Source organism: Desmodus rotundus, chromosome 1 (genome assembly GCF_022682495.2).
Source record: "Desmodus rotundus isolate HL8 chromosome 1, HLdesRot8A.1, whole genome shotgun sequence".
NCBI classification, from domain to species: Eukaryota; Metazoa; Chordata; class Mammalia; order Chiroptera; family Phyllostomidae; genus Desmodus; species Desmodus rotundus.
This window is the reverse complement of record NC_071387.1, coordinates 151,200,871-151,227,671: the sequence shown is the minus strand read 5'-3', so window position 1 is coordinate 151,227,671 and position 26,801 is coordinate 151,200,871. Positions and strand designations below refer to the sequence as shown.

The 26,801-nt window shown below is 38.2% G+C and overlaps 1 protein-coding gene across 5 annotated transcripts in view; it reads right to left on the bottom strand.

Annotated features, from left to right (window-relative positions):
• Positions 1-26,801, bottom strand: part of KIAA0825 (KIAA0825 ortholog) — a 381,528-nt gene that overhangs the window by 200,153 nt on the left and 154,574 nt on the right. For 3 of the 5 annotated variants that reach the window (XM_045197837.2, XM_053911865.1, XM_053911862.1), the window contains 2 exons: positions 19,277-19,416; positions 3,975-4,154 (listed from right to left, as the gene is read on the bottom strand). In XM_045197837.2, coding sequence (XP_045053772.2) covers positions 3,975-4,154; positions 19,277-19,416 — 320 coding nt within the window. Of the gene's footprint in view, positions 1-3,527; positions 3,595-3,974; positions 4,155-15,823; positions 15,939-19,276; positions 19,417-26,801 lie in introns of those variants that run through there. The other 2 variants (XM_053911868.1, XM_053911875.1) reach the window with 2 other exon arrangements.

Genomic DNA, 26,801 nt, shown 5'->3' with positions numbered 1-26,801 from the left:
GACCCCTCCCGTGCGTACAGTGCCACAGTGCAGCAAAGTGGGTTGCCCTGCCCTGGCAAATTCTTAAGGCTCTGCCCTTTACAACATAACAGGTGTGCCAAGACCAAAAAAAAAAAAAAAAAAAGGCTCAAATGAAAGAACAGATCAAAGCTCCAAAAATAGAACTGAGCAATGAAGAGATAGCCAACCAATCAGATGTAGACTTCAAAACACTGGTAATCAGGATGCTTACAGAAATGGTTGGGTATGGTCGAAAAATAGAGGAGAAAGTGAAGGCTATGCAAAGTGAAATAAAGAAAAATATAGGGAACCAACAATAAAGTGAAGGAAACCTTGACTCAAATCAACAATTTGGAACAGGAAGAAGAAATAAACATCTAATCAGAACAGAATGAAGAAACAAGAATTCAAAAAAAGTGAAGAGAGGCTTAGGAACCTCCCGGACATCTTTAAATGTCCCAACATCTGAATCACAGGGGTGCCAGAAGGAGAAGAGGAAGAGCAAGAAATTGAAAACTTATTTGAAAAAATAATAAAGGAGAACTTCCCTAATCTGGCAAAGGAAATAGTCTTCCAGAAAGTCCAGGAAGCTCAGAGCATCCCAAAGAAGTTGGGCCCAAGGAAGTACACACCAAGGCACATCATAATTATATTACCCAAGATTAAAGATAAAGAGAGAATCTTAGAAGCAGCAAGAGGAGACAGTTACCTACAAAGGAGTGCCCATTGGACTGTCAGCTGATTTCTCAAAAGGAACCTTGCAGGAAGGGACTGAAAGCAGTATTCAAAGTCATGAAAGGCAAAGACCTACATCCACGATTACTCTATCCAGTAAAACTATCATTTAGAATGGAAGGGCTGATAAACTGCTTCCCAGATAAGGTCAAGTTAAAGGAGTTCATCATCACCAAGCCATTATTACATGAAATGTTAAAGGGACTTGTCTAAGAAAAAGAAGAAGAAGATTAAAAATATGAACACTAAAATGACAACAAACTCACAACTATCAACAACTGAACCTAAAGAAAAACAAAAACAAAAAGAAAACAACCAGAACAGGAACAGAATCATAGAAATGGAGATCACATGGAGGGTTATCAGTAGAGAGGGGTGGGGACAGAATGGGGAAAAAGGTACAGGGAATAAGAAGCATAAATTGTAGGCACAAAATAGATAGTGGGAGGTTAAGAATAGTATGGGAAACGGAGAAGCCAAAGAACTTATATGTACAGCCCAGGGACATGAGCTAAGGGGGTGGGTAGATGCTGGTGGGAGGGGGGCATGCATGGTAGAGGGGAATAAAGGAAGAAAAAAAAGGGACAACTGTAATAGCACAATCAATAGAATATATTTTTTAAAAAAGAAGAAAAAATTCACTAGATGGTCTGAATAGCAATTTAGAAACTGAAGAAGAAACGACCGCTGATTTGATATAATAGGAAGCATCCAAGTCAAAACACAAAGAAAAAGAAGTCAAAAAATGGGAAACAAACAACAATAACAAAAAAAAAATCCAAAAAGAATACAGCTTCAGTGATGTGGAAAATACCAAAAGGTCTAGTATTCTTGAAATGGGAGTCACAGGAAAAAAATGGTGGTAGAGGGGAGAAAAGACAAACCATCCCAAGAAAGAATGGCTGAAATGTTTCCAAATATGAAAAAAAACTAAACATCTTCAGAACCAAGCAGCTCAGCAAACCCTAAGCAGAGTGAATACAAAGAAAAGTAAAATGAAGTACAATGATATCAAATTGTTGGAACGTACTGATAAAGGTGCAAATATTAAAAATCAACCACAAAAAGAAGACACATCATATAAAAGGAGAGACACTTTAATATTAGCTGATATATCATCAGGAACAACACAAGCCAGAAGATAATAGAATATCTTTAAAGTGCTGAATGAAAAAGGAAAAGAAAAAAAAAACCTCTGAACCCAGAATTCTATATCTAATAAAAATATTTCAAAAATAAAAGCTAAGTACTTATTTCATGTAGTCAAAAACTAAAATAACTTGATGGCAGATGATTTGTAGTAAAGAAATGTCAAAGGAAGTATTTCAGATAGGAGAATAATACCTGTTGGAAATTCAGATCTACACCAATAAAAGAAGAGTACCAGAAACGCTAAAAATATGGATAAATGTAAAAAGCTTTCTTTTCATTTTTAATTTCTTTAAAATATAATTGACTGAAACAAAAATAAAACAATGAATTGTGGGGTTTATAACATTAGTAAAAATAACATGCCTGGCAACCCTAGCGTAAAAGATAGGCAGGAATAAATAGAAATATTTCATTGTAAAGTTCTTACATTAGATGTGAAGTGCTATAACATTATTAAAAGGTAAACTGATGAGTTAAAGATATATATTGTAAACTCTGGAGCAACCACACACATACATACATATAAAAACAACTCATATAAAGACCAAGGACATTTCATCAATTTGAAGTGCTGTCCCCTTAGACTCCCTACACAATTTGGGCTCCATAAATACGTACAATACCTGTCTAAAGAGACTTGCCTGACCTTATGCAGGATTTACTCAACGTGTAGAGAGAAGACTAGTTAGGATTGAGCAGCACTTTTGCTTTCTCAGGCCAGCACCGGAAGCCCACTGATATCTTCTGGGTCATTTTCAGGACGGCGTTGTGCTGAGTGTCAAATGGTTCAAGAATTTAAGAGTTGGAGGATAAATAATAGTTGAAGCATTTGAGTCACCAATTCTTTACAATCTTGTGAGGGAATTCAGCTCTTATTTCACCAGAAGCAACCAAAACCAGCATGGGCTGAAGGGGCTTTCAAAACTGGTTTTCTTTCAGTCCTGTCAAGTCCACATCAGAAGTAATTCATTATAACTAGCTAGAAAATTACCCTCCTCTGGTTAAAGAGGGAGTGATGAGAGAATGCAAGAAAACTGGGAGATATAACTTTAAAAGGAGATAATTATTACAGAATCTTTATGTGACAGATTCAGATTTTTAAAATCATTAATTGCATAGTTATTAGCAATATCTATTAAATAGCAATATCTATTGCTATTTTGCTGAGATAATGAATACGAGAAGATGTAATATGACTTTAAAATAGATAAAAAGACATTTGAGTAGAGTCTAAAGGATAGCCAAAAGAGTGAAACCATGATTATGATCCAGTTAGAGATTTAAAAGATGGACCCTAGAAAATATTTTATGGAAAGGGCAGTTCTGAAACAGTGTATGAGAAAGCTTATAGGATGAAAGCCTAGTGTAAGTGATGTAAATGGTTAATGGACTAACAGGAAACCACTAAGTTCTCATCCTTTGTTTTCCCGAGATATTAAATATGGAGATCTAAAAGTAGGGAAACAATGTGAGAATCTTTATACCTGGCCCTGAAGGTGGGGCAACCCATGAACACTTCCTATTCAGTTAGGTAACCTGCTCTGTCTTCAACATCTGCTCGAGCTGTAGGCAGAACAATACACAGGGGAAAACACACCGTCCCCAAAGGAATGGCACGATGCCTTGTGGAGAGAGGCACTGTGGTCATCGTTTCAAACACCTTTTGCATTTGAAGAAAGTTGACCAGTAGTTTTGTCCATCAGCTCACTGAAAAAATGCACCCAAGAATCACAAAATATTTTTTCACATCATACTAATGCCTTTATGTTCAATAGTGAATGTAATCTCTTGCAAATATTAAATTAATTTTTATAAGAGGACACTTCCTAATAATAATAAAATCTGAATTACATAATGTCCCCCCCTCAACCTCTTTGTCACCTCATTTGTCCCAAGTATACTAAATTTTGATAGGAACTAATGGCTAATGACTTCCAAAAGAAGCCTTTATAATAAGAAAATGTAAGATAAACTTTGACAAAGAACATGCTCTGCAAACCTGATATTGATAAAACTTTTAAAACACCTTTAATGATACATTTAGCTATATTTAAAATGCTTTTTATAAAGTTATAAATTTCTCATACCTGGAATGTTATATAAAAAGTCCCATAATTGTTCTTCTTCCATGTAGCTCACAAAAACATTGCCAAATATTTGTGGAGAAAAATTGCAATAGTATAGAACTTTAAAGATAGCTTCCACCAAGCTAGATACTTGGCTCATATTATTTTCTGTATGAGAACTTCGTTCTTGAAAGGTGCATTCTTAAAAAGAACAAAAATGATTTAGTAAGATAGGTATGAGTAAATGTGATTAAATTTGTACCACTCACCCTGGCATAATGCTGCAAAAAAAGTATTTGAGTAATAATAAGAGAAAAGCCACATTCTTTGAGACCAATGGCTCTTCTAACCCAGTATTTTATCTGAGATATACACGGATATATGTAGAAGAAAAACTGTGAGAAAGACCACAAAGACATCACTTCAAAGAACAATGCTAGTTTCCTTCTATGTTAAAATGTTTCTCTCTTTAAGAAAACTTTTTGATTTTTACTTCATTTAAAAGTAATATACATTCATTCTAGAAATCATAAAAAATCCAACTAAGAAAACTAAACTTGTACCAAATCCTACCAATACGTGATATTCACTATATTTGATGCAGTATTTTATTCATATTATGTACAAACATACATAAATGAATACAGGCATGTATAACTTAATCCCAAATAGAATTATTCTTTATATACCCCTTTGTTATCTAAAATCTATTTAAAGCTAGTTGAGTCTATACATCTCTCTTCGGGATTTATGACCTGAGCACTACTAAACCCTTTATTCAGAACATAGATTTCATGGAAAATTCACATTTATAGTGTTCTCAGAATTATGCTACCAACTCTACAAATATATTTGCATGTGTTTTTCAAACCCATAGGTAATATCACTTCAGAATTAAGAGGTTTTTCAATTGATTTCTCAACAAACCTATTTTAGGAATTCCCACAAAGATCTAGCCATTTTAATTGCCCTTTTCAGCCTTCCTCTGGTTCCATTAGGATTTCTTCAAAGATTAGTGATCAGAAGTTCCTATACTGTTGTATCTAAGAGTTTGACTGGAAAAAAATGAAATAATTTCCATTTTGTTTGGTTAGTTAGCATATGCCCAGTATCATAATATGTAAAAATGTTCATTGAATTGAAGATAATGACTGTCATATCTTATCTCATATTTTAAATATCTTAAATAAATATAATGTAGATTATTTTGGAATGAATAGTTTTTTTCTTGCTCATTTAGAAGCTCATCACTTTATGTTTCTTCTTGATAACTTTATTTCTGTGATTTGATTTTCATGCTCTAGAACTCCATGTTATCTGCAAACTAAGAAATAGCACCATAGACTTTATGTAGAGGAAATTGATTGTTTTTCTTTTCCAATAACCATTCTCTCTTTTTAAACGAGTTAGTTTAAGGAAGCTATACTTGCCTCCATTCTCAGCCCTCCTTTGCACCCCCACCCTCTCCACACACACTGTTCATTTGGTTGGATGAAGCTGATTCCATCATCTGGGGTGGGCACATGACCAAGTACTGGCCAATCAGTGCATGACAGCCTCAATAGCCCCTATTAACAGATCAGGGGTACCCAATGAGAATATCCCTCAGGGTTTTTGCTGGAACTATTGGTAAGGCAGTCTTGTTGAACTGGGTTGCTAAGCTGGTAGAATGCAGGCTGGAAATTACTGATGACCATTCTAGGGAGAACTTGACTGAGAACAAATCCTGTACAGTACGAAGCAGAACCAAGAGATGGAGAGAACATTACTGATGAGATATCACTGTTTGAGAACCTGAATGTAGTGATGTCTGTATATTTGTATTAGTTGAGCTGATAAATTTTCCTGTTTGGTTAAACCAGGCTAATTTCTGTCACTTGCTATCTGAGGAGTCATGACATTTTCATAAGGTGTAAAAGGTTAAATGACAAAGAGTAATAGTCGGGGCATTAGTAATTTCATTTTTCTTATCTAGTCTCTATAGTTCTCTCTGCCTTTCCCTTCCCCCAATTCATCTTACATACAACCATCAATTATTGCTCTGTCCCTCTACTTTGTTAGAAATTCCTTGCCTAACAATCAATTTTCATAATCTTTTCCCAAATTATATTTCAATCTCCAGGCATCCATTCACCCAGACCAGTTTCCTTGCAAATATCCCTTCCCATTTCCTTTTGTTTATGCCATTTTACTAGTCTAGAACATTCCCCTCCAATAATATCCCCATGATTCAATTAATCAATCGATTAATGTGGCAGCAGTCACTATACTAGATGCTGAGGCCCATACCTTCCCAGGATTCACTGCCTGTGTACATGTGCTTGTTTGTGAGGACGGGGGAATGATAGAAATGTGAACAATCACAGCAATGCAAGGATAAATAAGGTGACCATACACCCTGGGCATTCCTGGTTGATGTCTGTTGCTTTGGTGCAATTATCAATATTAGTAGCATCGTCTTTCATTCTTAAAAGTTCCCTAGCTTGGCTGACAAATTATTTGGACACCTTAATTCTAAGTGCCTTAAATATTAGGGACTATGGAAACACGAAAGATGATGATTTAAATGGGGGGAGGGGCACACAGAGAAGATCATGTCTCAGCAAAGTCTTTTAGGAAGAGTTGAAGTATATCAGTATGACAAGGTTGAGGTGGGACAGCTGCTCTCCAGGAGACAGAAGAATTGGTACAATGGGGGGAAGACAGGTAGCTGCTGGTAGGCTGGTGTGACTGAAGTGTGGCTGGTATGAGGGGCCCGGAGATGAAGCCAGACAATCAACAGAGCATGAACAATTGAAGACCCCAGGAATTATGCCATGACAGTGCATATGAAGAAAGGGGGTGGATATGAGGAACAGTTATAATAAAAATAATAACAAATAGCAGTAAGTAGTAGTAGCAGCATTGTTATTATGTAAATGTGTCAAGACACTTCAATAAGATATTATTTTTCCTTTTTCCTCATTTTCCTTTGTCATGAACTAAAGTAGTCTATTCCTGTTTACTTTGCTCAGGGATTTTTTGGTATTTGAAAAACCCAAATAGACTGAAGTAGTTGCCCTTCTAGAAAACTTGGTGAAAATCAATACCTTTTTCATGTGTTCACACACAAACATTGTCTTTCCCTAACTTCTGAATTCCCTCCACTTTTGGGATAGGCTTTTACATCCACTTTCATCATGATGTCACCTATTCCTTTCAAGAAGACTCAGCTAGAGCTTTATAATTTTAACCTGCTTGTTTTTTTTCTTTCTTTTAAATTTTATTGATTTTAGAGAAGAGAGAGAGAGAGACATCAATTTGTTGTTCCACTTGTTTTTTAATTGATGGGTTGTTTCTTTTTTTTAAAATATATTTTATTGTTTAACTTAGTACAGTTATCCTAATTTTTCCCTCTTTGTCTCCTTTGCCTCATACCCCCATTCTCTCCAGCAATCCCCCCCTTAGTTCATGTCCATGGGTCATACATATAAGTTCTGTGCCTTCTCCATTTCCTATACTGTTCTTATCATCCCCCTGTCAATTTGTACCTACCAATTATGCTTCTTAATCCCCACACATTTTCCTCCATTATCCCTCTTCCCCCTCCTAGCTTGTAACCCTCCAAATCATCTCCATATCTATGATTCTGTTCCTGTTCTGGTTGTTTATTTAGTTCATTTCTTTAGATTCAGTTGTTGATACTTGTGAATTTGTTGCCAATTTAATTATTCATAGTTATGATCTTCTTTTTCTTAAATAAGTCCCTTTAACATTTCATATAACAATGGTTTGGTGATGATGAACTCCTTTAGTTTTCCCTTGTCTGGGAAGCACTTTATCTGCCCTTGCATTCTAAATGACAGCTTTGCTGGATGGAGTAATATTGGTTGTATGTCCTTGCTGTTGATCACTTTGAATACTTCTTGCCTGCAAAGTTTCTTTTGAGAAATCAGCTGACAGTCTTATGGGAACTCCTTTGTAGGTAACTCTCTGCTTTTCTCTTGCTCCTTTTAAGATTCTCTCTTTATCTTTGACATTTGACATTTTAATTATGATGTATCTTGGGTGATCCTCTTTGGGTCCAACTTGTTTGGGACTCTCTGTGCTTCCTAGACTTGTATGTCTATTTCTTTCACCAAATTAAGGAAGTTTTCTTTCATTATTTTTTCAAACAAGTTTTCAATTTCTTGTTCTCCCTCTTTTCCTTCTGGCACCCCTGTGAGTCGGATGTTGGTATTTTTAGAGATGTCCCAGAGGCTCCTTATATTAGCCTCATTTTTTAAATCATTTTTCTTCTTTCTGTTCTGGTTGAATGCTTATTTCTTCCTTATGTTCCAAATCATTGATTTGAATCCCAGCTTTAGCCCCTCCACTGTTGGTTCCCTATACATTTCTCTTTAATTTACTTAGTGTAACATTCATTTCTACCTGGGTCTTTTTTATTTAGTTGCCATACTATTGAGTTCTTTGAGGATCTTGATCACCAGTGGTTTGAACTCTTCTTCTGATGGGTCGGCTATCTCCATTCTGTTTAGTTCTTTTTCTTGGATTTTGTTCTGTTCTTTCATTTGGGCCATGTTTCTTTGTTACCTCAATTTGACAGCCTCCCTGTGATTGTTTCTGTGTATTAAGTAGAGCTGCTTTGACTCCCCATCTTAGTAATGTGGCCTACTGTAGAAAAGGCACCTGTAAATTATGTGGGGTGGAGCCTTAGTTAATTGCCAAGGTGGGGCATCCTGCTTCACCCCTTTGTGGTTCTGTGTTAGAAGAGGGCTTGGAGAGGGGACAATGCTGTTGCCTGGCTTCTGGAGATTTGCCTGGCACTAACCCTGTGCAATGGGCACTCTTCAAGGTGTTTTCCTGGTGCTGAATCCCAGAGTGGGTAGGTCTGCATATGTTTTAAGTCTTTGTGGAACCTTTAAGTGGAGTGTTCTAAAAATCTGGCAGTTTCTCCCTCTGCCCCAATCCCTATGGTGTTTACAGTCAGAAGTTATGGGGATTTATCTTCCTGGCACTGGAACCCTGGGCTGTGTGGTCTGGCCTGGGGCTGGGATAGCTCGCTCCCAAGGTAATCCTCCCAAATTTTATACACCACACGTGTATGTGGGACTGCCCTTAACCTGCTTATTTAAGTCAGCCCTTTCCCTTTTCCTCCACATGAAGCTCTAGCCCTCTCCTTTTTGTTTCCTCTGTTTCTGGACCAGAAATTTGTTTATTTACTTTAAAAAAATCACTTGGTGTCTTTATGGGATTGTCAGAAGTGAAAGGAATAAACGTCAATGAGTTCTAGATCTCCCTAAAGTATCCATTGTTCTAACAGTCCTCATCCACTCAGCCTCAACTTCCTCAATCAATTATTTTACTCAAGAGGTATTTTCCCATCAGATCAACATCTAGCCTAGACTCTCTCATTGTCCTCCCTTTAGTATGAAACACATTCCTGTCTCTCCCACTCCTCATTCTGAAGAGGGAGGAAGGACCCATCTCTGGTGAGCTCGATGGGGGGAGAGAGGGGAGGCCAGGCATGGGTGGCTCTGCATTTGGGGCCCACCTGACTGCGAAAAGCTGAATTCTGGCCAGCTCTCCCCTTCTGTTAAGTCTACAAGGGAAAACTCTGCCACTGTAAGGGAGTCCTGTAGTTTTCAGCTCTATTGGGGGTTTAGTGGGTGGGCGGGGGAAGTTAGGGCAGTTGGAGGGATGGAGAGATGAGCTTATTCTGGAGGGCAGTGTTGACAAGCCACATATTTAAAGCTGTATTCTCTGACCCAGGTTTTACCAAGAATAAAGCTGCTATTTTGAATTCCATCTGCCTTCTCCTTTATCTATCAAATGGTTTATACATTATGTAAACAAATATAAGATTTGGAGACAGATTGTATTTTCAATAACATGAAGGGCCCTTTTCGCTGCAGTCATTATTTTAAACTCCTTTTGAGAAATGAACTTGTTAATGCTTCAAAGGAAGGGTGGTGTCAGCCAAGGACCTCCACCCCCAACCCACCAGGAGACTCTGTTTGTTGCTCTCAAAGATTTACACAGGCATGGTACACTGGCACTCTGCTTTCCAAGACTGCTTAATTTTTACTTTCTACAAGAATGTCGCTAATGACAAGCTCCTGCTGAGTCACTGAAATGGACTTGGCAGCAATATTTGGAAGAGTGTGCCATGAGCTGCCATGAGCTTAGGGATCCCAAATTAACCAGGCACTAAAGAGCATCCCTAACCAAGGGGAGACAGAGAGCCCCACTTTAGACAGAGGTATGAGAGAGAAAGTACATGAATGCATATAACACAAGTGCTCCAAAGATAAAACACTACACCAATAAATTAATACCCAAGAAAAAGGGGGTGGAGCAGCACATGAAAATCGCCTTAGGGAGGCACTAAATTTGGATATCACAGCCTCGTTCACTATGGAAATTAATACAAATAAAATGGAAACCTGTCTTAAAAACTGGCTTTGAAAATCTTCTAGTTTGTTTATGAAAGGCTAACAATAGATAGAAAGATCTGCCATGTATTTATGTTTTCAATTAAACATTACTTGATTATTAATTTTTGCCCTTAAACTATTCTTATTTTGGTTAATTTTGAAATTCCAAAAAAACCCCGCATGTAATGGGTCTTAAACATATGAAGACAATAAATCATTTTTTAGGGCTCCTTTTTCCCAAGTTTTATCCTGGGAATTATTTTCTTGCTTTACATTCTAAAATGCTTACATACAAATTGAAGGGCAGCACTAACAACTTATTCTATGCTGTTTTCTTAAGTAACCAAATAAGCACTGAATGTCAGATTTCTCTTTTGAATACCCACGTCTCAATTTAGGGCAATGAGTTTAGTGAGATGGGAGACAGGTCTTCACTGGGTGTCTACAGCGGTGCAAGCACTGAGCGACGTGTGTCACATATGTTTTCCCATTTATCTTGATCATCACAAGAACTCTATGAGGTGAATTTGATCTCCATTTTTTTAAACAAATCAAGAAACTGAGTCATAAAGAGGCTGATGCAATAAAGTAGAAAAGCACTCTCAACCATCAAAATAGCTACTTCAGTAAAAGCTTATAACTGGCCAGTTGATTCCAGTTCCTTGAAAACTGATCATCTGCACATGCATACACAGAATGGTGTATGTTTAAAATTGTTTTATATTATTTACATATTTATAAATGTACATAGGCAAACCTCTTTGAAACAGTTTTGGCTGTATCTGGCTATATCTACTAATGTTTCCCCACACACTTTTTATGAGGTAAGATTTTCAAAGTACATTTCATGGATATTAGTGAGTAGTATATATGTTTTGAAAATGCTGGCTTCAACAATGTTAAATGCTTTTGTTTTCTGTAGGATTAATCAGAGGCTTTAATTATTCATGAGCCCTGGGACTCTCTGAGAAGGGAATTTAGTATACGATATGTAGTGTTTCTGTATTTTTGACCATGAAACCCTCTCCTAGTATTGCATCCAGCAGGACTACTATGAAACTGAATACAAAAATCATGGCTCTAATGTTTGCACATGGACTCAAACGAACTGCAAGCCCTTTAGGTGAGCAGTTCTAAGGATCAGGAAGCAAGAGTTGTTTTGCTTAAGATTGTCAACTGGAAAAGAAGTGATTGCTAATCAGGTCACCAAAGTTGGATTTAATTTTAGTTCAACTGAATTATTTGTGGGGCAAAGAGGGATTTTGCATCAGCAGTTGGCATGGGCAAGAATAATGAAGCATAGCCAAAGCAGGTTTTTAAACACGTCACCTAAAGCCATACATTTCTTCCAAGTTCTAACTACCTGGTTAAAAACATAATGAGATTTTATGACTGGCAGGTACTGTATAGGAGGGCAGTAAGTGTTTGGTCAGTAAATGAATACATGTTTGTTGAGTGAGTAAATAAAAAGTCCTCCAGCATCTGTGCGGTGGTGGCCTAGCTTCTTTTTGAAAGTTTTCAGTGGTGGATATTCACTGTCATTCAAGGTAGCCAGTCCCTCTGCTAGACAGCTCGTTACCAAACTGTTTTGCATTAAAATCAAAAACAAGACAAAAACAAACTAACAAAAAATACTCCCCACCCGCCCCCCCCCACACACACGGGGTCCAGCACAAATAACATCCCTTTTTTATTACAAAATCTTTTATTACAAAATAAAAAGCATATAATTCTGTAATAAAACAGTATCACACACAAGCACACCATATTTTAGGTGCAATGTTCAAATTAGAACTATAAATATTACACCCATATTATTACCCTACCAACCACACTCAAGCAGGAGTTATCTGTGCTGGACCCTGTATGTGTGTGTGTGTGTTTGTGTGTGTGTGTGTGATCACTCTTATCAGAAAAGACTACCAAAATCTAGGCCAGGCTCTATCGTGAATAAAGAAAAGAAACACAGAGTTGTAAATGACTTCCTTAGTTATCATTAGAAATGAGAATTCAGGTTTTCTGACTGACAGATAGTCAAAATCCACCGCCTTCTAACTTATTCCAAGCATTTCCACTTGCTGAATTGGACAGCCTTTTTTTTTTTTTTACATGGAGACAAAAATATTTAAAGATAGCTATCCTGCTTCCTCTAGTCTTTTCTTCTTCAAATTTAGATATACCTAATGTATTTAAGCAAGGTATAACCTGGCTTCTACTTAACATAGTAATTGTTTTTCTCTGTATTGACTCTTAAGTGGGCCATATTCCTTTAAACACTTTGTGCCGAGAAAGATAATTGTACTCCAGACAATGTCTGATGACCACTGCGCGTAGGTGGACTAGTGGGTCCAAATTCTGCAGCTGGCAGTCTTAAAGAGTAAGAGGTAAGTTTTGAGAACTGAGTTAAAGCTATGTCAGAGGGAAATTCCTCCTGCAGGAAGATAGCCTGTCTGTCTAGCGGAATGTCTACTCAGGCCTTGGGAGAGAAGTTAAACGTGCCATGCGAGGGTCCCGTGCAGGTCTCCTCTCCAAATGAGCACACTGCAGAGAAGTGACAAAGCCACCCAGGACCTCGGGTGCTGCGCAACACTCTACAACAAGGGTTGGCAACTACAGCCCAGGAGACAAATCAGCCTGCCACCTGTTTTTTTTACGGCTCACAAGCTGAGGATGGTTTTTAAATGGCTGGAAAAAAATAGAAATAGAATATGTTCTGAGACATGCAAAACCCATGGGAATTCACATTTCAGTGATCACAAATAAAGTTCTGTTACAATACAGTTGATAGGGTTGAGGACATGCTACTCCAAATACGGCACCTTGTCATACTTAATATTTTAAGCTAAAGGAGTTTGAGAAAACAGCAAAAGTAGGAAAATTATTCTGACTTTCTTCAACACCCTTCTTTCCTGAAATAGGTCATAAAGCCCTCAAGTGAGAATACTGTCCCTACACCAGCAGGAAAGGAGCGTTTTTATCTCTAAAGTCAAAGGGACACTGAGAAGAATCCTAAAAAACAGGTCTTGCTATGTTTTCCCCAATTCACTACCCTTACCTCATTCTTCTTGACCTATCATATTTCTCCACAATCGTCCACTCCTCATTAAACCTAGCATAAAAAATACTCAGGTATAACTCAGGTTTCTTTGGGTCTTCATTTCCTTATGAGAGCTCCCATGTCAGGCAAACAGGTACAACAGGGGCAAGCCCGCCTCCTGGGAGACTCTTAAAGTTATGCTTAGACAGAGGGGAGAGTTGCCAGGAAGCGAGGGAGAGACCACGGCATGAGAGCCCAGGAAGAGTGATGGCAGGAGAGAAATACATCAGGAATATCCTCCAGGCTTCCACTATAAAAGAAGGAAAGAATCTAATATAAATTAAGTGCCTTCTAAGTGCCAATCACACTTTGTGTTTACTTTTAAAACCTCAAAATGAATGTATAAAGTCAATATTAGTAGCCCATTTAGAAATGAGGCAACTGAAGTTCAGAGAACTCATAAAGCTAATGAATGAAACAAAATTGCTGTCATAGAAATTTAAGAGGCCTCCATTAATTCATTCAACAGATACTTTTTCAGCACGTTCTGTGTGGTTGGTACCAGTCGAGAATAAGGCCAAGCACAGGGGGGTACATGGTGAGCTGTCCCTGCCTCCTGGAGCTCGCAGTGGCTGAGACAGACATTAAATACACAATCATGTGAATTAATCTTTCACTTAAAATTGTGACAAGTATAACAGAAGGAATTATGATGGGACCTTATGGAACAATCAAAGATAACTTCCTAGCAAGTACTGTTTAAGCTAAAAGATGACTAGCAGTTGCCAGGAAATGGAAGGAAAGAAGATTCTAGGCCCCCTAATCAACATTTCAAGGACTCTGTACATGGAAAGACCTAGGTACATATATGGGACAATTGAAAGGTCACTGGTGTTGGAACAGCTGCCTTTTCCCCCAAGACATTTCGGCAGAGACATTGCTGTTATAAATATACAAATCTGGGCTGCACAAGCGAGAGCACAGTATGCATGAGTTGGAGCGTGCTAAGCTGGAGGACAGCAGGACAATATGCTGGACAAGTTGGCCACAGCCGGAGAAGGGCACTGCTCATTCCTCAGGGATTAGGGTCCTAACTGGATGAGTAGTGGGCAGCCTCAAAAGGTTTTTGTCAGGGGAGCGACATAATCAGCTCTGTATTTGAAATAAGGTCATGCTTTCTTACTTATTCATGCTGCTGTGAATGTCCTGATAAAATGGTTTAGAAATATTCTTAAGTAAGCAAGCCACCTACTCAATTCTTTTGCCTTTTATAGCAACAGATACTTTGGTTGATGGCCTTGCTACTCAAAAGATGGTGCAGCGAGCAGCAGCAGCGGGAGCAGCAAATCTGGGAGCTCGCTAGAAATGCAGGTTTTCAGGTCCCACCTATTGAACCTGAATCCTCCATGTTAACTGACTTCCCAGGTGGTGTTTGTGATTGAAAGTCAAGCATACCAAGCTTCTGCCATTAATATGTCTCCCATGATTCAAAAGATCAGGAAATGTATTAACTATAAAATAAGAGAATTTGAATTGATTCATTTATTTTAAGTGAAGCATTGTTTGATAGAGATAGCAGCCCTTTAGCTAGAATTTTCTGCTGAGTAGTTACTTGATCATCTTTGTAGACACTTTGTTACATGGTTGAAAATACAAAATGTACTACCACAATTACCCATTATAGGGTTCCTGATAGATCCCATGAATTGTGCAACTTACAGCTTGGTAAACCTCCCGTGGCTCTGCCTGGATGCGGTGTGGTGTGGTGCAGTGGGTGAACGGAGTCTCTGGAAGCCGGAGGTCTGGTTCACATCCTGCTTTGCCACTTAGATAAGGGATTTAAATTCTACTTGTCTCAGTTTCCTAATCTGTGAAATGGAAATCATTGCACCTACTCCACAGAGTTGTTATGAGGATTCAGTGAGTGAATACATTCAAAGCACTTAGAAACAATGTCTGGACCATGTTAAATATTATGTATTTGCTAGTTTGTTGTTATTACATTACAACAGCAAATTACCAGAAGCCAAGAAGTTTCACTGGAAATCATTCTTGGGGCAATGGGCAAAGAAAAGAATGTTAGTCACACTTCATTCAAATGTCACCAGCAGGAAAAGGCCACCTGCTAACAATTGAGAAATTGCCAAATATTTGTTCCTTTGATGCCACATGTAAGAAACTGCTTAGGCCATGTGGCCTTACTGAGATAACTACCAAAACAATTGCCTTGTTTTTTTAAAGTCAGTAATCCAAAATAGTGTCTTACGATTTTAAATTCATCTGTAAACATTTGTAGTTGACAATTATTTTTCTTCAAATTTAAGATGGCCTAATTTAAAAATAACATCAACACGCATTACCAAATGAAATGCCTCATACAACTGAACTATACCCAAAGGATGTTATAAACCACCTACCACGTGAAATCAGTTTATTTTTGTCAAGTTTTAGCAGCATGAGCGTTCCCTCACTTTCATACGTGGAATGATCATCCACGGCAAAAACATGATTTCACTTCCTAGAAGCTGCAGCCTGTGGAGCACATATTATACATTAAAATTTTATAATTCATTTATTTAATTTGGCTATTTTCTGACCCTCAGTGAAGTTGTATGTCATATTACGAGATAGTTTTTCTATATATGTTCTGCTGACTCTTTTAGACTGAATAGAAATTCTGATAAATCACTTCCATAGAGCCAAACCAAAAACTACAGTCGACACTCTGACTATAAGATAAACCCCATATGTTTTAATCTTTATCTTGTATGGTTGTCTACCAAAACCATTCTGTACCTAACAGAATTTAGTAACTGCTTATTGAATGAAGAGCACCTCATTTTAAAATACGTATAATAAAATATCTACTTGAAATCTCTTTATTCTTATTTATGAGTCAATTTGACACAAAGTTAAATTTTATCAATTCGACTGTAAAGACACTTTATAAAGAAAAACTCTCCCATAAAAAAGCTAATAATTAGGTTGCTTGAAACACCTAATTCAGCATATATTACTCTAACATTTGCTTTCCTAAAAATATCATTAAACTTCAAAATTACCAAATGATGTTCTGAAATACTGAGACTTCTAAACAAATGAAATGAAAATCTCTGCAAAAATATTATGAACTTATCTTTATTACCTAATAATTTCCATCTTAGTCTAGTTAGTAAGATTCCATGAGTATATTGTTTCTAACTGAAAGTGACAAGACTTTTACTAGAGCTCAATAATTCGGTCAATCAATTGATTAGTAAATTCTGTCACTTCATCCTTACAGTTTTTAAAGTGGTTAATAAACTCAATATAAGACAATGCCAGAATGGTTCTGTAACCCTGATCACACACCTAATAGACTTTGTAAAAACAATGGGTATTTAAACAGATACGGTACATATACTTGTGTACCCCTAACAACCAAAGGGAAGGTGATACAACATGGTACGTTTGGTAACTGAAGTCTCCCATACACACCAGAAGGGGGATCTAATACTTTTGATAAGCAAATGTGAGATTTATTTGTAAGAAAACATGGTTAAATATCCATAACTACAATCCTTCTTCCTGTATTAATGACTATATCAGTAAAAATGTTTGATCTCAATTGATTTTCCAGGCTGTTCTATATAACTGTATCAGTAGGAGACAATTTTTCTTCTGGGACTATGCCCATGAGTTTCAATGATTATATTAATATTAGAGTAATGCTCCAGCTGGGTCAGATACTATCCATGTCACATAGCCACCCTGTTTCACATTTTATATCCTAACTAATCACTGACTGGCCAATTACTGGACATTTTCTATGAAAAGCACTGTGCTAGTTTTGAGGAAGATTATAAAAATCTATGATCAGCCCTAATTACCTAGCTGGAAAGACCAGTTAAATACACATGTATCAGAATGCCCTGGTTGATTCAACATGAGAGTGGACAGATTAAATTCTTCCAAATACTCCTGAAACCCACTCCAGGATTTAATGTGTATAAGTATTTGTACAGAAAGGGCAGAGGACAAAACCCTCTCTTTCAGTTCAAAATCCAGGTCTATCCAGCCTTTTGTGTATTAGCTACCCGTGTCTCTGAGCAAGTAACATTATCTTAATCTCTCATGTTGTTATTTTAAACAACAGTACATACTTTATATGGTTATATTAAGAATCAAAGATAATGACAAATAGAAAGTACTTAGCACAGAGCCTGACAGCTAAATGAGCCAAAAATAAATGTTGGCTACTTGAGGAAGCAGTTTTCCCAGCACCCCTTTTCCCTTTAGGAGGTGAAGTCACACCCTGAAGCTAAAGAAATTGCTCTCAAGTGACCTTTGTGAGATGTCAGGCCCAACAGTGCTGCTTGGGGGTCTAAGGGAATAAGGTCAGGTTCAGGATTTAGGAGAGGGGTAATTTCCACACTTCTGCAGGAAACACAGTAAAGCTTGAGGAGTCGTGGTAACTTTGACACCACAAATTTTCTGGATTTGAGAGCACCATAATTGCTTCTCCAAGGGAGAAGCAATATTCTCACAAGGGCTCAGGAGTGAGGCACCTTCCCTCAGTGACTCTTGGGGAGCAAACATCAACGTAGATGGGAGAGGAAAACATGGGGAACTGGTCCTGAACAGGTATGAGAAACCAAACATTTCCTGAAATGACAAGTGGTTTGGACAGGGGAATGCTATAAACCTCATTTCCATACCAACAAGCTGGTAGGGCCTGGTGACATCTGCCTCATTCATATGCAAATATAATAACAATATAAGGTGGAGTGTGCTAAGAGCAAATAAGCAACCAAGAGAATGGATACTGTGAAGTTCAAGGAAGAGATCAATGTGAACTGGAGCCTTCAAAGGTCTGGGACATCAGCTGGTCCTTGCAGACTGGTGGAAATCAAGTTGTCTGTGATGGGTCTTTCAAATAGGAAAATGTGTGAGCCTGGTCGTGCAGGGAGCATGTGCCCAGGGCTTTGGGGGACAATGGCTGAAGTGTGTGTGTGTGTGTGTGTGTGTGTGTGTGTGTGTGTGTGTGTGTGTACAAGGCAATAATAGGAAACAAGGTTAGAAAACTAGGGCGTGACCATATCTGAATGGCTGGAGGGCAAGGGTTTGGTCCTGCAGGTGATGAGGAACTAGAGAAAAAACAACTTTGATTTGGGCAACGGAAACTGAAACTGGCGATTGATGAAAGTAATCTGGCTTCCTGGGTGGTACAGAATAGAAGGAGAAGTGTGCAGGGGTATGTGAAAGTAGTTAGAAAACTCTTTGCAAGTGTCAGAGGAGAGCAGTGGGATGTATTTGATCGGCATAATATTACGAACCATTTTCTAGAATAACACTTACAGAGAAAAAAATCTAATTAAGAGAAATATGGTCTTCTGTTACTCCTCCATTTCCATTCATAATTTTCTCATGATTATGCCTCCGTGCCCCAGTGGACATGGCTGTAAGCCACAGCTTGCTTGTTTATAAGTTGCATAAGTGCTCTTAAAGACCCACTGAAACTCCTAGTGCAGTTCTAACGCAATCTTTCTCTCTCTGTTTGGCTCTCTCTTAGGTCTAATTGAGACTCTGTTTTGGACATATAACTGTGTTTCTGTAATTTTCTTAGGCATTTCAAATCCCAGATATTGATAATTATGACAGACAGTATTACATAAAAATATTGCTTTCCCTTATTCAGAGTCCCTGAAAAAAATCTCTCCAATAGGCTTATAGAGCAATTCGGTATTTTGCCTGCTGCTAACCCCACTGACTGCTAATACAGTGCAATTGGTTTACATCCCTCTGCCAACATTCAAGTAGGAAAAAAAATTTCATTCACCTCAAACAATGACGGGGTTTTTTGAGGACATTCTCATAATTACAATACTCACTTGAGCTCCTCAGCAAGATTCTCAGTAAAAAGCCATTCTGATGCAGCAGGGTTTCCAGAAGCAGGTTCCAGTTACAACCTGGCTGGGCTACCAGCAGTTTCAAGAGCCCCTCGGCCGTCAGTCGTCCAGCTGATGAAGCCCTTTCAAAATGCAAGATAAAGGTGGAGTAACGAAGTTAATTTGTCTACGAAATTAATAGCCTTAAAGTACAGATGTAATGCTAACTCCCTTAAATGTCAATTCCTCCAAGATTACCCTGAAAATGCTTTCATGCTTGCTTACTTCAGGGTTGCTCAGGGAGGGAATTACATTTAATCTCAACTAGCTAAAAGCAAATTAACATTTGGTAACCTGCCAAATTTAAAACTGATACAAAATAACCATGTCTATATTTCACAGAACTATGTTTTAGGTTCATGGAACGAATACAAATCCTTTATGCATTTATTTGTTCATTCACCAACTATATGAGTGTCTACTGTATGCTATTAACTCCTTTCGTTATTCATGGCAAGAAGTTCCAATAGGTTTTGGTTACTTTGTAATTTGTCATGTACTATGATTGCTGATAAAACTAAAGGAATTCAAAGCTTCAGTCAAGGGTCAACCATAATCTAATTATTTAATATGTAAAGCCTTAAATCAACATGCAATCATCAGAACCACTCTAACAGTCACACTGCTACCAACTCGGGTAATCATTTCATCAAAGAAAATACTTCCAAGGCAAATAAACTTCTATTTGGGAAATTATCAACAGTGTTGAACAGAAAATCAAAGTAACACTCCTTATCACCACTTCCATTTACTAATGAATCAGCAGGAGATAAGAGAGTAGACACTGAAAACTGATAACGTAATTCATGTTTTCCTTCTAAAATCTTAACATTTAGATTGGCGAAAGGTCACAACACCTAAAATCAGCTTACAACCACAACAAAAAGGCAGGAAACTATCAAACTCAGTCTGGTTACAGCCCTAAGGATGGCGGGAATGGGGCGGCATTGGGAAGAAAAGGTGTGACTGAGCAATGTACACATGTGAATGAGAGGACTATACACTTCAGCGTGGAAAAAAAGCAGACCAAAGGGCATGCTGAGAGGAACAATTTGCAGCATCATTTCCAGACGAAAGTTACAGAGTGGTGGACCATCCAGTTATCAACATTGTCTAGACCATGGTTTTCAGAGATGGCGTTGGACCAGCAGCATCAGCACCACCTGTGAAATGGTAAAAATGCAAATTCCCAGGCCTCATCCCATCAGAATTCTGGAGATGGGCCCCAGAAATGTGTGCGTGAACAAGCCCTCTGCAGGAGGGTCTGATGTAGGCTCAGTTTTGAGAACCACTGTGGTAAGCAGTGCTTCCTGGCACACAGGTCGTAAGGATGGACCTAGCAGCATCTTCCTGCCTCTGTGCCTTTGTGTCCACTCAGAGCCACCTTGGCTGCCACCCCTGCAATACTCCTGTACTTATCTTAACCCTATCCATCTTTCAATATGCAGCAAAAATCCTCTGCTAAGTCTCCATTAAACATTTCTCTGCACAGTGGTCTGTCTGACTCTGAATTAAAGCACTCATGACAAGTATACACATTTTAGCACTTTATTATTTCCTCAATTAAAACTTTATCTCTCTATCAGATTCAAGCCTTGTGAGGACACAAGAATTTGTTTTATACCTCCAAATCTCCTACCAGTGAACTAAGCACATTTAAGGGCTCTGTAAATGTTAGCTGATTGAATCATGGGCTCATAAATGGGTAGGCAAACTTTTTTTTTTTTTAAAGAAGATGCTTTGCCAAAAGGCTGTTTTAAGCAAAAGTGAGAGGATCCAAAGATATAAAACGAAGAAGTTTCAAAACACCCACTCCTTGGCTTGGCTTGGCATTTGGATCATCTAACAACCTTATGATACACAGACTCCTTCAGCCTGCACCTGAACTTTGGGCCAACTCAGGCTTCCCATGTGAGACTCTGACAAACATGGCTGGAGGGGGACTCCTGCCCTGAGGAACCATGTCCACCAGTTCAGGAGTTCTGAACTGCCAAGAGTATTCCCAAATTGGTCTGCCTCTTGCAGTAGCTCCAAATATGCAACCAAGGGAACAATCCACTAAGAGAGCCCTTCAGACTGAAACATTGAAGGAGATCCTCACAATGGCTGTCCCTATTCCTCCCCTGAACCCCAACTGCTGACTCCTGGCGGCTTGCTTGGGGTTCAGTAAGTGAAAAGAGGCTAGTTGGTTAGTAAATGGTGTTATTAAAATTGACTTAGCTTTTGAACATTTCCTATGGATTTTACTTGAGTCGAGTGCTGATTTAAGGATACATTTAATGAACGGAAAGATCCAGTTTGATGGAGTATAGAAAAGGAGGGAGTTTTCTGAGAGACAGTTGGAAGAAGGTTGGTGCTAGATCATAGGGGGCCTCATTAGTGGGGATTTGGGGCCCTTTTAAGAGTTTAAGGCAGATGAGTTTCTTGATCTGACTGCAGTGTGGAGAATAGACTGGAGGGGGTTATTGTTTTTGCTCAGCCATTTAGACATGTGATAAAACAAAATAATTTGAGTGTAATTTCATACCACTGTATTTGAATACCTGGTTATAAATAAAACCTCGCACTTGCCAGATAGGAAGCTGTTTGTTGAGATGTACATCAATTCTGGGATCTTTCAACTTATCCCAGATTTTGAAATGTACAGTACAATGACTCATTATAAGGAAAACTAAAATATTACAAAGATTCCTCAATCACCAAGCTCCGAGCAATGCATGTGCTGAGGAGTCTGTGTTGCGCATATGGAGAAGCATATGTTCCCTCATCCTTGGAGCTGGTGGAGCTGTGAAAGTGAGATTCGCCTCACAAAAAATGACAGAAAGAGAAATTTTATATATATTTATATATGTATCAAATGTGTACATGTTGAATTCCACTATAATACAAAGAAGAGAACAAAAATGTATAAGTCTATTGGAACATATAAATCTTGTGTTGGGAGACAGGATGAATTTATGGCCAGATTTTATTAGGCTTATGCTCTAATAAGTACTACATTTCTGGGGCATGAATTGGTCTAAATAATTTTTCAAATCCAGGTAGTAAGGAATGATACAATAATGAGATTTATTGGTTTATGAGAATAACAAATTACTTTTATGGAAGCATCATGCAAAATCCTAGCTGTATTCAGGTGTGTTTACTTTAATATCATTATTATTCATCAGGCACTTCGCTTATAATTTCTGCAATTTAAAAATACATATTCATATTGAAATAGAAAGCTAAAAAAAATCTTAGTGCTATTAGTGCACACTAGCCTGAGTTCCCACTGCAAGATGAGCAGCCCTACTGCTCAGAGCACATGACTGTGGGATTCACTGAGATTCTATGACGTTGGTTCAGAAAAGGTCCAGCCATTGTTAATACAACAAGAGAGGTTTGCGTGACATCAGTGTAACCTGGCAATGAAGGAGAGTGGACTGGAATGAGCATGCATGAACAATGATGACTTCACTGTACTAGTCAATGGGGGCAGTAGACACCATTGAGTGAGCATGTGTACTGTGTGGCTTTCGCATTCAAAATGACTGAGCTAATAGAGCAAAAAATCTGCTAAAACGAAGGTCCAGTCACCCCAAAGGAAGTTGCCTGGTTCTCTACCCTCAAAGAAGGTGCGGCAAAGTCACAGCAATCTCAAGACCATGTTGACTGTGTTTTCTGATTGGGAAGGTGTTGTCCATCATGAGTATGCCTCTTTAGGATAAAAACTTAATGAGAAGTACTACCTCAACATTTTTTGTTGGTTGAGAGATGCGATATGATGAAAACAGCTGCAGCATGGGCAACTGGTGATTGGCAACTTCAACACAACAACACACCCGCCCATGCATCACGTCTCATGCAGTTTTTTGGCTAAACATCAAATCACCCAGGTGACTCAGCCCCACTACAGCCCAGATTTGGCGCCCCATGACTTCTGGCATTTCCCGGAACTAAAATCACCTTTGAAAGGGAAGAGATTTCAGACCATTGATGAGATTCAGAAAAATATGACGGGGCAGCCAATGGTGATTCCAAAAACGGATTTTGCAGAGTGTTTTGAACAATGAAAGAAACTCTGGGAAAACTATGTGAAATTCCAAGATGCCTACTTTGAAGGGAACTGAGACATCATTGCCCTGTGTACAATGTTTCTTGTATCTTGTATCTTCTTCAATAAAAGTCTCTAGTTTTCATATTACATGGCTGGATACTTTATGGACAGATCTCATATGTATATTTTCATTGGAATACTATCGATTTAAGATTTGATTTTAATATAAATTCTTGGGGATTTTCTTTTTGGTAAATCTTTTGAGGTCTAAAGAAGGCAGCTGCTGTCTTCTGTTGCTTTTTTAACCCTAAAATACTAATAAATACTTCAGTGTCTAGACCAAGTGTCTGCAATGACTCCAAACTCAGGAATAAAAGAAACTACAGCATCTTTTGTAACAATGAATGAAACTCTGAGTATCCGATTGTGCTGAAAACAGCTCAGAAAAGCGAAAGCTCATCATGATATGCTTTGATATTTTTCTTTTTAGTTAGAAGGAGTGTATGGATAGGGTGACTATGCCTGTGAAGTAGATCTCTTTTGTCTGGTAGCCGAGAAGAGCAGGAAACAGAAGAGACAAAACTAATCAAGAAACAGAAAAGAAGTGTTGGATGGCGGTACAGCATTTGGATGTGGCTAGATGGAGACTGGCAAAGATCAGTAATAGTAATGGATGGTGAGCACCAGAACTGACAGCAAAGTGACGGAAAGGAATATAGCTACACAGATTGGGGTGAAATGGGGGATGGGGTAAGAGAGTGCAAATCACCAGCTGCTTCTCAGCATGTGGTTCTGAAGTCAGTCACTTGGCCCTGACTAATTCAGTAGGACCGACCGTACATCAAGTAATGTATGTCAGTCCTTCGGGTTCAACAGTTAGTGTTTGGAAGGTGTGCAGTCTATATAACCTACTATAAGTTTTTCAGACCACGTATCACATAATTTCTATCCATAAAGTAATGAGGTTTAATTGAGTAATTCAATGAGTAATTCTGTAATTTAACACTGTTCAGCATTGTGAAAAAATATTTTAGATTATTGGTTTAAGATGGAAAGGGATTTTTTAACCCAGAATGGCTAATGGCCCATTGGTTAAAGGTGACACATCTTTTTTTTTTAAATCGTTAAATATCTTATATACTATTATTGTCTATTAAAAATTCTTGGGTTTCCACAGATAGATAACTGTTTTGTTACAAAGCTCATTTAAGTCAATTATTGTGCTTTAATCTAATGAGTGAAAAATTGTACCACAATTTTGCTTATCATCCTTTGGCAAATTAAAATCAGTTAATTTGCTACAGGTGAGCTGTCAGATGACTCACTTGCCCAAAGTTCATTGCTAAGTTAAAGGCAAGTTACAGACAGCAGTGCTGTGCTGCTTTCTCTGACATTGTACTGTTTCCTTTTTTAAGAACAGTTCATTTGTGTGGTATAGATATTACAATATAGATAATAGATATAATTTTTGCTGGAGAGAAAAATATCAATGAATACAGATTATTGAAGTAAAGCATTTATTATATGTTTCTATTTCTTTAAAAAATTTTACATTTATTTATTTTTAAAGACAGGAGAAGGGAGGGTTGAGGGAGAGAAACATCAATATGAGTAAGAAACATCGATGAGTTGCCTCTTGCATGTGCCCCAACTGGGGACCAAACCCACACCAGCCACCCTTCACTTTGCAGGATGATGCCCAACAAACTGGGCCACCTTGGTCTGGGCTGTTTCCATTTCTTTACAGAACATTTGATGTTTATTGTAAGCATAGTCTAGGTTGAGAATGTGCTTAGGGTTGGTTTGCTCAGAGGTTAGAGAGGTACTAGCTAAATTAAGATTGTGGATTTGGATCCTTGTAATGTCCTTTAATAGATTATTACTGAATGATCACCACTAGTACCCAACGGTGTAACTACTAAGGGCCACTGGATGTGTGTAGTATTCCTATCTATTGTTAATCATAGTGCCATCATATGTGATCTGGTATAAGAAAGCAGCTGGAAAGATACAATCTGAGGTTCAATAGACAAGCTACCTCTATTTGAAAAACAATTCAGAATTGAAATCCAAGGTAATAAAGGAGTGTGAGTGATACCCTTTTAATGTACAAAGCATAACTCAGTTTTATGTGCCTTTTTTTATGACATGGAACAAACTAGAATTGTGACCAAGATTATATTTCAAGGTGAAGCATTTAAAAAAATTTGAAAAGTTTGATTAACTGATGGGTGAGATGCTTTCTTGATTTGAATTACCCCATTCTTCATGTCATCATTTTTGTCTATACCATACAAGGTCTGTCCAGAAGGTATCCAGCCATGTAATATGAAAACTAGAGATATTTATTGAAGAAGATACAAGATACAAGAAACATTGCACACAGGACAATGATGCCTCAGTCTCCTTCAAGGTAGGGACTTTGGGACCTCACACAGTTCTCCCAATCACAATCAGCTGCCCCATCATTATTTTCCTGAATCTCATTGATGGTCTGAAATCTCTTCCCTTTCAAACATAGTTTTTGAAAAAGCCAGAAGTCACAGGATGCCAAATCTGGGCTGTAGTGGGGCTGAGTCACCTGGGTGATTTGATGTTTCACCAAAAATCTCTGCATGAGATGTGATGCATGAGCAGGCACATTGTTGTGATGAAGCTGCCAATCAGTGATTGCCCATAGCTGCAGCCTTCTGAATCATTCAAATAGTTTCCACAGAGGAATGTTCAAGCTTAACACAATGTTTGATGCTGATTTGTTGCTCTACTTGCTCAGTCATTTTGAATATGAGGGCCACACAGTACACATGCTCACTCAACAGTGCCTACTGCCCCCCTGACTAGTACAGTGAAGTCATCATTGTTCATCCATGCACATTCCAGTCCACTCTCCTTGACTTCCAGGTTACATCACTGTCGCACAAATTGTTCTTGTTATATTAACAATGTATGCACTTTTTCCAGACAGACTATGTACAAGACAGACTAGTGGAACATTGGAATGGATTCTGAAATGCACAGCTTATGGATGACTTCCTGTGGTATTAGGGCACTGTCCTTCACGATTTGATATTTTCTCAGAACCATCAGCCATTATATGATACCATGTCCCCAACAGATAAACTACATGGATCTGGGAGGCAACAAGTGAAAGAAGAAGGGGCCACTTTCACCAGTGTTCCTGATAATTCAGCCGGGGAATCTGTGTGTTCCATCCCTGTAAGCTCCCATATGTATTATGGGAGTGGAGATCCTGGTTTCTGTGGCGGTCTTCTACCAGGGGACCATTAAGGATTCAACTACACTAAATTTAGAGTGGCCATCTGGTCATTTTAGGCTTTCCATGACAGCAGTCTATTGGGCAAGGAAAGGAGTTACTATACTGGCAAGAGTGATTAACCCTAATTATCATGAGGGGCTACATTATGATAT